We start from the raw sequence: 13,920 nt of genomic DNA on the forward strand, positions 1-13,920 counted from the left end.
GAGGGGAAACTCCTTGAAACAGCATGAAGGGAAACGTGAATTCATGGCGGAGTCCCGAGAAATATTTGAGATGAGTAATATTTATATTTATATATTTATGCAACTGGAGTTAAACTTATTACGATTTAAGACTGATGAAGAGGCTGGTTACGTTAAACTCAAAATAAAACGAAACTGATGTTTTTTTGAGTGTAGCTGCTGAGGTCTTGGTTTAAACGTTCTGAATTCCTCTATGAACTTTTAATAGGAAGTGATCATTAATCTCTCAACATATCTCAATATTATTTTATTCATGTTCGATCTGTTGTACTGTTTGTGATTCTGCTTGTGTATGTACTCCATTGTGACCCGCCTTGGGAAAGACGGGGGGATAAATAAATACAAATTAGTACCTGAAGGTGACTCGCCATAAGTAACCACTGAAAAGGTAAGAGCTAATTCCAAATTCCTTCTCTTCTTAAAAAAAAAAAGCACATCTTTAGTACCATCATCTTCTAACCCAGCAGAAGATAATTCTGGTCTCTTACTTCCAAGGTCACCAGCAGCATATTTTAAAATAAAAAAAAGAAAGGACAGACTGACCGAGAAGGTGGGTTTTTGATCACTCACCAAACACATGTGTGCATGATTCTGAGCTGCGACAGACAGGGATCCAGAAATGATGAACTGAGAAAGAACAAGTAAATAAATGCAATTAAACATAGAAACAGTTTGCATGACTAATTCCTTGTGCGATGCATCAGTAGATTCAATATTTTTTTCATTCAATTTTCTATACCTTTCTCCCAAGGGAGCTCAGAACGGTTTACATGAATTTATTCAGATTTTCAAGTATTTTTCCCAGTCTGTCCCGGTGGGCTCACAATCTGTCTAATGTACCTGGGGCAATGGGGGGGGGATTAAGTGACTTGCCCTGGGTCACAGGGAGCAGCGTGGGTTTGAACCCACAACCTCAGGGTGCTGAGGCTGGAGCTTTAACCACTGCGTCACACTCTCCCACTCTGGTATCATGTAGGTACATGTGAGCCTTTATAAACTCTCCTTCAAAAGCTGTTATGCAAATGTTCACCTGTTCTGTGACATGAGTAACTCTGTGTATGCCAGGCTACATGACAACCAAGCTTCCTCCTTACGTGCTGGACAGGTCCCTCTGCTCTCAGGATGAAATACGCCTCAAAACGCCCCCTGGCCGTGCCCTTCAACTGTGTGGCACAGTGATTAAAAGCTACAGCCTCAGCACCCTGAGGTTGTGGGTTCAAATCCACGCTGCTCCTTGTGACCCTGGGCAAGTCACTTAAACCCCCATTGCCCCAGGTATATTAGATAGATTGTGAGTCCGCCGGGACAGACAGGGAAAAATGCTTGAGTACCTGAATAAATTCATGTAAACCGTTCTGAGCTCAACTGGGAGAACGGTATAGAAAATTGAATAAATAAATAAATGTTTAAAAAAGCGCCAATTGACGTTCATACTCCCACTTCATAATGAGCCACTTGAATCATCTGCCCCCACAGATCAGATCCCTTGAAGGACTCCTCAACTTCAGGAAAGCAACAAAAACATGCCTATCACCTAACTCCCCCGCCCACGACCGATGGATTACAAAGAAATGTATATTGGTACTAGATCCTTGGTATGTGTCACATTAGGACAAAAACTTGCATTGAAAATTCTTGCCCTGTAACTATGGCAAATTTAACCTGTAAATTGTATATTATGTATTACATCCCTAGTATGTGCTGAGTTAAGATAAAAACCTGCATTGCAAGAACTTGTACTGTAGCTCAGTGTTTCTCAACCCAGTTCTGGAGTCCCCCCTTGCCAGTATGTTTTCAGGATATCTGCAATGAATATGCATGAAATAAATTTGCATATAATGGAGGTAGTGTATGCAAATCAAGATTATGCATATTCATTGTGGAAATCCTGAAAACCTGACTGGCAAGGGGGGACTCCAGGACCGGGTTGAGAAACACTGCTGTAGCTATGGCAAATTGTAACCTGTTAACTGTATATTATGTATGTCAACCTGTAACCCATTCTGAGCTCATTGGGGGAAACGGGATAGAAAACTAATTAAATAAAGTACACCCGAGTTCTGATTCTACCTGTGCTCTGCCCGTTCTCTAGCTCCAGAGAACATAATCCCATGAACATCAGTGCATCTGCTTGGGTTCATAAAATGCATTTGAATTTTGATTCTACCTGTACTCCAGTCCCCGAAAACATGCTGCTAGAGTTTACCTTTATTCATACACTAGTGTTTAAGCCCATTACATTAACGGGTGCTAGAGTACATGTCTGTCTGGGTTTTTTTTTATTTGTCTCTCTCTCCTTGGATGCTGTTTGTCTGTCATTCTTTCTGTCTGTCTCTCCCTGGCCCCCTGTCTGTCTATCTTTATTTCTAACTCTATCCTCTTCCCTCAATCCTGCATGTGCCCTTTTTTCTTTCTCCTCCCCACTTCCAACGTCTGCTCCCCCTGTCCCTCAGACTTCCATTCAGCGGCTGTCCCTCCTCTCCCCCACACTTCCATTCATAAGAACATAAGAACATAAGCAATGCCTCTGCTGGGTCAGACCTGAGGTCCATCATGCCCAGCAGCCCGCTCACGCGGTGGCCCCAACAGGTCCAGGACCTGTGCAGTGATCCTCTATTTATACCCTTCTATCTATTCAGTGTCTGTCTCCCTCTCTCTACCCCTTCTATCTATTGTTCACTCTCTGTCTTTCCCCTTCCATTAACTGCCCTCTCTTCTCTTTCCATCCAGTGTCCGCCCTCTCTCTCTCTGTTCCATATGGCATCTCCTCCTTCCTTTCCCCTTGGTCTGGCATACATTCCTCCTTCCCTCCATGCCCTGCCATCTCTTCTTCCCTCCAAGCCATTCTCTCCCCCTCTGCTCCCTTTCCTCCTTGAACTTCATCGGGCAGCAGCAGCAGCATTCACAATTCATTGCTGTTGCCGGCTTCAGGTCTTCCTCTCTGTCGGGTCGTCTTCCTGAAAACAGAAAGTAGGCAGGACCCGCCAGAGAGGAAGGCCTAAAGCCGGCAACAGCAGCAAATTGTAAACGCTGCTGCTGCCCGAAGAAGCCGGACCTTGAAAAACCCGAGGCAGACCGCTTCTCTCTCCTCCCAGTCCAACCCCCGCTGACTCGGCTCCCTTACCCTTTCCGATCCCCGCCTGCGTCACGGAAGCTGAAGACTGAGCGCCGGCAATTGGGGTGGCGAGGACGCGGCTCAGGAGACTGTGAAGGTGTTGGTGTGCGGCGGCACTCCACGAAGCCCTCCTCCCGGCAGCCGCCGCCAGCACCAATCGGGGCAGCGAGGACACGGGCAGGGAGAGAGCTTGCCTGCACTTCCTCCAGCGGTTGGTGAGTGAGGGCGGGAGGAGGGGAGTGGCTAGAGTGATCCCTGCCGCCGCATTCTAAAATGTAACGCGGCCACGGATCAGAAATCACAGCGGCAGGGATCACGAAGTTTCAAGAGCACAAGCGCGCTCTAGGGTTTTATTATATAGGATACACTGTGGCAATTTTATAAGTGTCTGCTTGAGTTCCGATCACTTTGGGGTGCTTTTCCAGAGGTGAAGTAACAAATGGCCTTAGCGCATCCTTACACCTGTCTTTCCTGCCACCTAAGATCATTTTGACTATCTGTAAAGCAGTCTATTTTCTATTTTAACTGCCATAAGCTAATGTTGCTCAGTGACCTATACGAGTATTTGTATTAAGTCTGGTTTTTTTTGGGCAAAGATGTGTATGAGTCATAGACCCTAGAGCTCGATTTCAGTCATGCCACATGCCCTTTTGTGTTTATCTCCCCCATTAATTTTTTTAATTTTTGGCAATGTAATCCTACCTATCTCCCTGTTGTATCTAGTAAAGTCTCCCTCATGATTTGTTTTATATTTTAATTGTATATGTCAGGGCCCCCCCTGTTATTAATTTATTTTTCAGCTTTGTATTATGTAAACCACTTAGGAATGTGGTATATCAAGTTTAAATAAACTTTCTTCCTTATAGAAGGGAATTTTTTCTTCTGTGGAGTTTTTCCAGCAGTGGGCCAATGATAACAATTGTAATACTGACTATAATTAAGGAAGAAACTAAGGATTTTAACACTGATGTTGTTATCCATCTGGGAACAAATGACCTGGCCAACAACTCCACACTTGCAGCACAGAAAGCTTTTCGGGAGCTTGGTGAGGGCGTGAAACCTTTTGTAAAGACTTTAGCTTTTTCTGAAATACTGCCTGCATATGGAAAAGGAGAGCAAAGAATGAAAAACACAGAGGACTTTAATAGATGGCTCAGAGCCTGGTGTCATCAAGAAGGCTTCAGGTACATAGGAGGATGGGGAAATACATGGAAGGACAAGAAGCTATATTGCACTGATGGGCTACATATTACTACAGCAGGAAAAAGAAACCTTGCAGAGAAATTTAGACAATATTTTTCCAGGCATTTAAACTAGAAGGTGGGGGTGGTGTATGTACGAAGGACAATTATAGAGACCACCCTCGGCAAAAGAAAAGATGTGATAGTAGTAAAGGCTGCAACATAAGCAATATCAGCAACTCATTTCTTAGTATTGCAACGGAAAGTGAAACGACACAAAAATCCATACGAAAAAGGAGATTATTGCTGAAAAATAGCTGGAAAGCGATGACCACAAATGCTCGCAGTCTAAGCAACAAAGTTCATGATCTGCAAGCCCTGATATTAGAGGCAGATCTAGATATTGTTGCTATCACAGAGACATGGTTCAGTGAATCACATGGATGGGATGCAAACATACCGGGATATAATCTTTTTAGGAAGGACAGAGATGGTCATAAAGGTGGAGGAGTAGCTCTCTATGTAAAGATCAATATCCAAGCGACCGAAATGCAAGGGACCTGGGGAGAGGAAGAAGCGATATGGATTGCTCTGAAAAGAGAAGATGGAACTTCTATCTACGTGGGTGTAGTCTACAGACCTCCGACTCAATCGCAGCAAATTGATAAGGATCTGATTGTGGATATCCAAAAGTTTGGAAGGAAAGAGGAGGTTCTGCTGTTGGGAGATTTCAACCTGCCGGATGCGGACTGGAATGTTCCGTCTGCGGAATCGGAAAGAAGTAGGGAGATTGTGGATGCCTTTCAAGAGGCTCTGCTCAGACAAATGGTGACGGAACCCACAAGGGAAAAAGCGATATTGGATCTGGTCCTCACAAATGGAGAGAGTATCTCTAATGTTCGAGTGGGTGCTCACCTGGGTAGTAGCGATCATCAAACGGTTTGGTTTGATATAACGGCTAAAGTGGAGAGCGGCCGTACGATACTTAAAGTCCTAGATTTCAAACGTACGGACTTTAATGCAATGGGAAAGTACCTGAAGAAAGAGCTGTTAGGATGGGAGGACATAAGAGAAGTGGAAAGACAGTGGTCTAAGCTGAAAGGAGTGATAAAAATGGCTACGGACCTTTATGTGAAGAAAATCAATAAAAACAAAAGAAAAAGGAAGCCGATATGGTTCTCCAACCTAGTGGCTGAGAAAATAAAGGCGAAAGAGTTGGCGTTCATGAAATATAAAAAAACCCAAGAAGAGGAGAGCAGAAAAGACTACAGGGTGAAACTGAAAGAAGCCAAGAGAGAGATACGTTTGGCGAAGGCACAGGCGGAAGAACAAATGGCTAAAAATGTAAAAAAGGGAGATAAAAATTTTTTCAGATATATTAGTGAAAGGAGGAAGATAAAAAATGGAATTGCTAGGCTAAAAGATGCTGGGAACAAATATGTGGAGAGTGATGAGGAGAAAGCAAATGTGCTAAACAAATACTTCTGTTCTGTGTTCACAGAAGAAAATCCTGGAGAAGGACCGAGATTGTCCGGCAAAGTTACACGAGAAAATGGAGTAGATTCTGCGCCGTTCACGGAGGAGGGTGTTTATGAGCAACTTGAAAAACTGAAGGTGGACAAAGCGATGGGACCAGACGGGATCCATCCCAGGATACTAAGGGAACTCAGAGAGGTTCTGGCGAGTCCTATTAAAGACTTGTTCAACAAATCTCTGGAGACGGGAGTGACTCCTGGGGATTGGAGGAGAGCGGATGTGGTCCCTATTCATAAAAGTGGTCACAGGGATGAAGCAGGAAACTACAGGCCGGTGAGCCTCACTTCAGTTGTTGGAAAAATAATGGAAGTGTTGCTGAAAGAAAGGATAGTGTATTTCCTTGAATCTAATGGGTTACAGGATCCGAGGGAACATGGCTTTACAAAAGGTAAATCGTGCCAAACGAACCTGATTGAATTTTTTGATTGGGTGACCAGAGAGCTGGATCGAGGACATATGCTAGATGTAATTTATTTGGATTTCAGCAAAGCCTTTGATACAGTTCCTCATAGGAGGCTGTTGAACAAACTTGAAGGGCTGAAGTTAGGACCCAAAGTGGTGAACTGGGTCAGAAACTGGCTGTCGGACAGACGCCAGAGGGTGGTGGTTAATGGAAGTCGCTCGAAGGAAGGAAAGGTGCTGGGGCCAATCCTGTTCAATATGTATGTAAGTGACATTGCTGAAGGGTTAGAAGGAAAAGTGTGCCTTTTTGCAGATGATACCAAGATTTGTAACAGAGTAGACACCGAAGAGGGAGTGGAAAATATGAAAAAGGATCTGCAAAAGTTAGAGGAATGGTCTAATGCCTGGCAACTAAAATTCAATGCAAAGAAATGCAGAGTAATGCATTTGGGGATTAATAATAGGAAGGAACCGTATATGCTGGGAGGAGAGAAGCTGATATGCACGGACGGGGAGAGGGACCTTGGGGTGATAGTGTCCGAAGATCTAAAGGCGAAAAAACAGTGTGACAAGGCAGTGGCTGCTGCCAGAAGGATTCTGGGCTGTATAAAGAGAGGCGTAGTCAGTAGAAGAAAGAAGGTGTTGATGCCCCTGTACAGGTCATTGGTGAGGCCCCACTTGGAGTATTGTGTTCAGTTTTGGAGACCGTATCTGGCGAAAGACGTAAGAAGACTTGAGGCGGTCCAGAGGAGGGCGACGAAAATGATAGGAGGCTTGCACCAGAAGACATATGAGGAGAGACTGGAAGCCCTGAATATGTATACCCTAGAGGAAAGGAGAGACAGGGGAGATATGATTCAGACGTTCAAATACTTAAAGGGTATTAACGTAGAACAAAATCTTTTCCAGAGAAAGGAAAATGGTAAAACCAGAGGACATAATTTGAGGTTGAGGGGTGGTAGATTCAGGGGCAATGTTAGGAAATTCTACTTTACGGAGAGGGTGGTGGATGCCTGGAATGCGCTCCCGAGAGAGGTGGTGGAGAGTAAAACTGTGACTGAGTTCAAAGAAGCATGGGATGAACACAGAAGATTTAGAATCAGAAAATAATATTAAAGATTGAACTAGGCCAGTTACTGGGCAGACTTGTACGGTCTGTGTCTGTGTATGGCCGTTTGGAGGAGGATGGGCAGGGGAGGGCTTCAATGGCTGGGAGGGTGTAGATGGGCTGGAGTAAGTCTTAACAGAGATTTCGGCAGTTGGAACCCAAGCACAGTACCGGGTAAAGCTTTGGATTCTCGCCCAGAAATAGCTAAGAAGAAAAAAAAAAAAAAAAAAAAAAAATTTTAAATTGAATCAGGTTGGGCAGACTGGATGGACCATTCGGGTCTTTATCTGCCGTCATCTACTATGTTACTATGTATTCTAGTCGGAGTATAGTCTTCCTTTTCGAGTATTGATCCTTTAGGATTTTGAGGCCTATTTGATAGAGATATTTGTAGCTCGATTTGTCACTCGGCACAAAATATAGGTAGTCACCTCATAATTGATATGGATTGGAATTAATTGAAAGATGTGCACTCAACTCAGTGTGTGCACTGCCGAAAATGTTATGCGTCAGTTTAAATGCACAAATCTGAAAAGGGTATGTGGTTAGAGGCAGATCATAAGTGTTGTTTTAAGTTATGTGCAAGTTTTATAGCTTATGTGCACAACTTGGACGCAGGCACTTAGGCACGAAGATGTAAACTGTGACCGAAAACTACTGAAAAATCACGAAATAAACCATAAGCAGAAAAGGCAAGCTCCTACAGTCTGGCTTGTAGGAATGAAGGCTGCAGTAGACAGAAGCGTACTCAGTGATGAGGTATAAGAGGGAGGGGGGTAAAAGCCTCTGAAGTTTTCAGGCTTCCTACAGATCCCTGGCAGGAGGATGGATATAATCCACTGGTCCCGGAATAAAGTGGAATTGTACAAGAATAGACAGTAGCTAAGAAGATGTGCTTTTTCAATGGTCGTTGAACTTTTTTCTTCCACTGCCTTCTCCCACTCGTGGATTTTTGACTTTTCAGTCATTTTCTTTTTTGTTTTCTTTAATTGAATTCAGAAAAAAAAAAGTTACAATTTTTATTTTTTCCCTCTCGCGGGTTCAGCCTGACGGGGCCTCTTTGACCACCTTGGTCTCCGCTTTTGATTTAGCTGAGGCCATTTTCACATCGATGTCCTCCCCACAGACGGATTTTAAAAAGTGTGCACATTGTGCTCACCCCATATCTGTGACTGACCCTCATCGCTGGTGTCTCCAGTGTTTGGGGCCCAAGCACCATCCCGCGATCTGTTCCTGCTGTTCTTCTTTGCAAAAAAGAACTCTGAAGAACCATCTCCTATTCGGTGCCGCAATGGAAGGAGACTCGACACCACTACCGACAGCGCCATCCAAGTCGGCACCGCAGCTGTCGACACCAACTGAACCATCTTCGGTGTTGCACCCTTCTGTGGGTAAGCCGGCTAAGAAGCCTTCCCCCATCCCGGCTGGGCCTCAGGTCAAAGTAGCAGTGAGTCCAGTCCTGCCGACCTCAAAGAGGCCCAAAAAGCGCTCCGCTCTGTTCTCAGTGAGTGCCTCAACATCGGCCTCCTCATCGCCAGAATGTAGAGCCACACCTAAGGTACCGGCTATAAAATCAGCAGTTTGGATGCTCACTCTCAAGCAAAAAATAGACAATTTCCAATGGGTCAGTATTAATTTGATGTCAGTGGAGATCAATGCTTTAAGCAGATGAGCCGAAGCTTTAGAAAAACTCATCTGCTCTGTCACACACAGCTTGGCGGAATATGGTCTGTCTGACAGCTAAATATGCTGCCGATAAGAAAGGTATACTATCAAAAACCCTGTCCATTTGGTAACCCCTAACTGATTTCTGTGCTGATATATAATTTCATGATGTATCTATGATAAAATAACTTCAGACTATACAAAACACTGCCCTCAGACTGATCTACTCCCTGAAAAAAATAAGATCATATTACAACTGCCTTCCTAGACTCTCACTGGCTACCTATGCAAGCACAAATTCAATTCAAATTCTACTGTCTATTATTCAAAGCATTAAACGGCTCCGCCTCACCCCTATCTAAACAACTGCCTAAACCAGATCCTCACTTCAAGACAAAGAAGAACTCTGAACCCTTTTGCCTTCCCTCCACTCAAGGGCACTCAGCGCAAAAAGATGTTTGATAACCTTCTGGCGAATCAAGCAGCAACAGGTGACTTCAAAACTTTTCGAAAAGAAATCAAAACCCTACTTTTCAAAAAATTTATCCAGATATCTTAACCCAACCCTTCCCCCTCCTCCTAGTTAAATTCTTCCCCCAAACCTCCACTTAAATAATCTCTTCCTCCCCAAAACAGCAACCAAGTATTCAGATCGCTGAAATGTAACGTAATCTTATTTGTACTCTAACTGTAATCTATTTGTTATATCACACAGTAACGTACAGTCAATTTAATATCCAAGTTGCAAGTTCTTCCGGAATCAATCCAGCTATCTCTCCTCTCTTGTAACCAAAAAAAAACAACTGTTGTAACTTCACTGGAAATGTCCAGTTCGCTCTTTTGTAATCCGCCTTGAACTGCGAGGTATAGGCGGAATAGAAGTCCCTAATGTAATGTAATGTAATATTGCCCTATTTCTGAAACACTGTGATCAGAATTCTGATAAATGTCTCTGGTTTTTGTAGGTAAACGGTCATTTATTATTTATTATTATTTTTGCTTATGGTATGCCCCGAAGAAGGAACTACGGACAACTACTCAGATACAGGAGGGGACGATCACAAAGCAGATAAGGGAGACAATGCAGGAGCAGAAAAGGATACCCTGAAAGGAACAGTAGAGACTACTAAGCTTAGAAAATCCAAGAAGGTAACACAAAGGGAACTCAAATGTATGTATACGAATGCTAGAAGTCTAAGAAACAAAAATGGGAGAATTAGAGACAATAGCAAGACACGATGAACTGGAAATCATTGGCATAACAGAAACATAGTGGAATGATGAAAACAAATGGGACACAGTCAATGTTCCCTCTAATTTTTCATAGACTGTGTGTGCAAAAAATTTTATCTGTGCGCATTTTAAAGAAAAACTAAATTTGTGTGCGCTATAAAAATGATTGCCAGAGGGCCCGGAGTTCAGTTATGGGCATTTATGGGCAGGTTTTGAGTTTAGTCTGAATTAACGAAAACACAATGTAATTTTAGTTACACTTTATGTTAGTTACACTTTATGTAACATAAAGTCTCATTTCAATAAACATAAATTATGTTTCATTGAAATATTTCATTGAGCGCTACCTATAAATAAGGTATCATTGTTCTTTATACTTAAAATTTAGAAAATAACAGCAATTTAGTTTTCAAAGTTTTTCCCTGCGATCTTTCATATTATCCAGTCCGAATAAATTCTATCAAGATCTGTTGAGCCTCCATCTTGAAGGTGACTCTTAACACGCATCAGCATTTCCAAATGCTCTAAATTTAAACAATTCCTTTGTTTAGTCTTCAAATTGTTCATTAGACTAAAATCACGCTCACAATCTGAACTAGATGCTAAGAATGTGGCACCAATGTCCATCAATTTTGCTAAATCTGCAAATTGATCATTCTGAAATGCAAATTTCATCATATATGGAAAGCTGTTTAACAGATTGCTTTTGATTTTTTCTGCAACAAGGAATTTAAAGTCATTGTATTGCTGAATAATAACACTTTCCTACGGAATAAATTGTTTATACTTTAAACAAAGAGATCTGATATGTCCATTTCCGAAGTCAGTCGCATTGTGATATTGCTTTACAGTCAAAAGCAGACCATTCCTCAACTTCATTTTCAGGAAATCTTTCACCCAGACGCAAACATAGGATGTTGATGAAGGTTACTATGGAATTAGTATCCACTGAAACTTCTTCTCCAGACCTCATCCTGTTGTCAAGAAGACTGTTGACTTTATCACTCCACTTAACCTTGTCACCTAAGTATTGCATTCGAAGTTTGTTCAATTTACCCTATGCAAGATGATAAGCTTCCAATTGTGTCAAACTCAGCAATGTTATCAACAAAAGTGGACTAGGTTTTCTTCCTTATCACGATCCAACTTCCTTGGCAGTGGAATTGGTATTAGATTATCTAATCCATCTATCTGATTCTGGTCTCAAGTCTACATCTATCAGAGTCCATCTCAGTGCTATTACAGCTTTTCACATGCCAGTCGAGGGAAAACCTCTTACTGCTCATCCTTTGGTCTCCAGATTCATGAAAGGACTTTTCAATGTTAAACCAGCTCTCAAGCCTCTGCCTGTCAAGTTTCAAGTTTCTTTATTTTTGATATACCGTCTATCAAAATACATGTCTAGACGGTGTACATTTTAAAAGATAGTAGGAAACAATTAAAATAAGTAAATAAAAACAATAATTTATCAAATATTAAAAATACTGGACAAATTCAGATTAACATACATGAAAAGAAAAGAAAGTAGAGAAGGGAGAGGTTGTTCAAAATACATCGAAGTAAAATTAACAAAAAAGGATGGTAAGTGGGGAGTGGTAAAGACATTAGGAGGGAAATCACTTCAGAAGAAGTATTAGATGTTTCAATGCTACACATGAATCGGGGAATTAAAAGGCAGAGGCTGATGCTAAAGAGTAAAAGCATCTTTAAAGAGAAAAGTTTTAAGTTTGGTTTAAAATTTTCCAAGTGAGTTCTCTAATCGAATGTCTAGTGCAGAGGTAGGGAACTCCAGTCCTCGAGAGCCGTATTCCAGTCGGGTTTTCAGGATTTCCCCAATGAATATGCCTGAGATCTATGTGCATGCACTGCTTTCAATGCATATTCATTGGGGAAATCCTGAAAACCCGACTGGAATATGGCTTTCAAGGACCAGAGTTCCCTACCCCTGGTCTAGTGGAAGGGCATTTCACAGAGAGGGGACAGTAACTGAGAAGATGGATTTGCGAGTAGTATCGTAGAACAATTCCCATATTGACGATATAAAGAATAAGTTTTGATTATTTGATTGGAAGGCCCTTGATGATGAGTAAGGGATCAAAAGTTTATCTATGAACGCCAGTTGGTTAGAGTATTTTGTTTTAAAAGTGAGGAGGAGTATTTTATAGGAGAGACGATGAATGACAGGTAGCCAAAGTGCTTTACGGAGGAGAGGGATAACATGATCAAATTTTTTTGCGTGATAAATTAATTTAACAGCGGTGTTTTGCAATAGTTGTAGATGGCGAATTTCTTTCTGGGTTATGCCTTGATAAAGGGTTTTACAATAATCTATAGTTGAAATTACTATGGAATGAATCGAGATATTGATGGAGGAGGGATCAAGAAAAGAGGAAATAGAACGAATGAGCCTAAGCTTATGGAAACATTTCTGCATAACTGCACTGATTTGTTGATGAAAGGTAAGATCCCTGTCTAAAATGACTCCTGTCGTCTGGGATCTTAATGTGGTTCTTTCCAGTTTGATGAAGCCACCATTTGAACCAAGGGCCACAGCTCATCTCAAGTTTCTCACCTGGAAAGTGGTTTTTCTTATTGCTCTCACCTCTGCCAGGAGGGTCAGAGAGTTACAAGCCTTGGTAGCAGATCCACCCTTCACAGTTTTTCATCATGAGAAGTTTCAAGTTTTATTAGTTTTGATATACCAACCATCAAGTTAATATCTGGCTGGTTAACAATATGTTTAAAAGAAAGAGAAACTAAACAAAAACAAAAAGAGGCATTGTGTATAAACAAATAACATCACAAGACGAACTAGACCGTGAGGATAAAAGGGAAGGGAGGGTGAAGTTACATATTTGAGAAGAAAATGGAGATAGTGGGGTAAGGATAAAACATAATGGAGAGGGGCGCTTTAAAGAAAGCGGTTATTATTGGTAAATAGAGATGATGGCTCTAAGTGAAAGCGAAGGCATCGCAAAATAAAAATGTTTTTAAATCTGTCTTAAATTTATCAAGTCGTGATTCGTCGCGGAGTTGCTGTGGCAGGGAATTCCAGAGGGTAGGGGCAGTTACTGCGAAATTTACTTTACGTGTATTGTAGAAGTCTTTGATAGTGGGGATAAAGAGAAGTTTTTGAAAGTGGTTCTGCGCACACATCCAAAGTTTCTTCCGAAAGTTATCACTGAATTTCATCTCAATCAGTCAATTGTTCCTAAGCCTCATTCTCATGCTGGAGAAACCGCTTTACATACTTTGGACTGTAAACGTGCTTTGGCCTATTACATTGACAAGGACAAAGCCTCATCGTACTTCTCCACAACTGTTCATCTCATGTGATCCAAACAAATTGGGGCATCCTGTTTCCAAGAGAACGATTTCCAACTGGTTCCAACCTGTATCTCATTCTGTTATGCTCAGACTGGACTGGCACTGGAGAGATGTGTCACAGCCCACAAAATTAGAGCAATGGCAGCTTCTGTGATTTTCCTCAGATCTACTCCTATTGAGGAAATCTGAAAAGCTGCCACTTGGTCCTCGGTTTATACATTCACTTCTCACTATTGTCTGGAGTCCTTCTCCAGACAAGATGGACACTTTGGCCAATCTGTATTACAAAATTTATTTTCCTAAGGCCAACACTC

At 42.0% G+C, this 13,920-nt stretch overlaps 1 protein-coding gene across 3 annotated transcripts in view; it reads right to left on the reverse strand.

Annotated features, from left to right (window-relative positions):
* The window catches only part of LOC117348530 (membrane-spanning 4-domains subfamily A member 4A-like), a 53,241-nt gene that overhangs the window by 8,874 nt on the left and 30,447 nt on the right, over positions 1–13,920 (reverse strand). For all 3 annotated transcript variants that reach the window (XM_033920769.1, XM_033920768.1, XM_033920771.1), the window contains exon 4: positions 610–666. In XM_033920769.1, the coding sequence (XP_033776660.1) occupies positions 610–666 (57 nt within the window). The remainder of the gene's footprint in view (positions 1–609; positions 667–13,920) is intronic.

The sequence above is a fragment of the Geotrypetes seraphini genome, chromosome 14, assembly GCF_902459505.1.
Source record: "Geotrypetes seraphini chromosome 14, aGeoSer1.1, whole genome shotgun sequence".
NCBI lineage: Eukaryota > Metazoa > Chordata > Amphibia > Gymnophiona > Dermophiidae > Geotrypetes > Geotrypetes seraphini.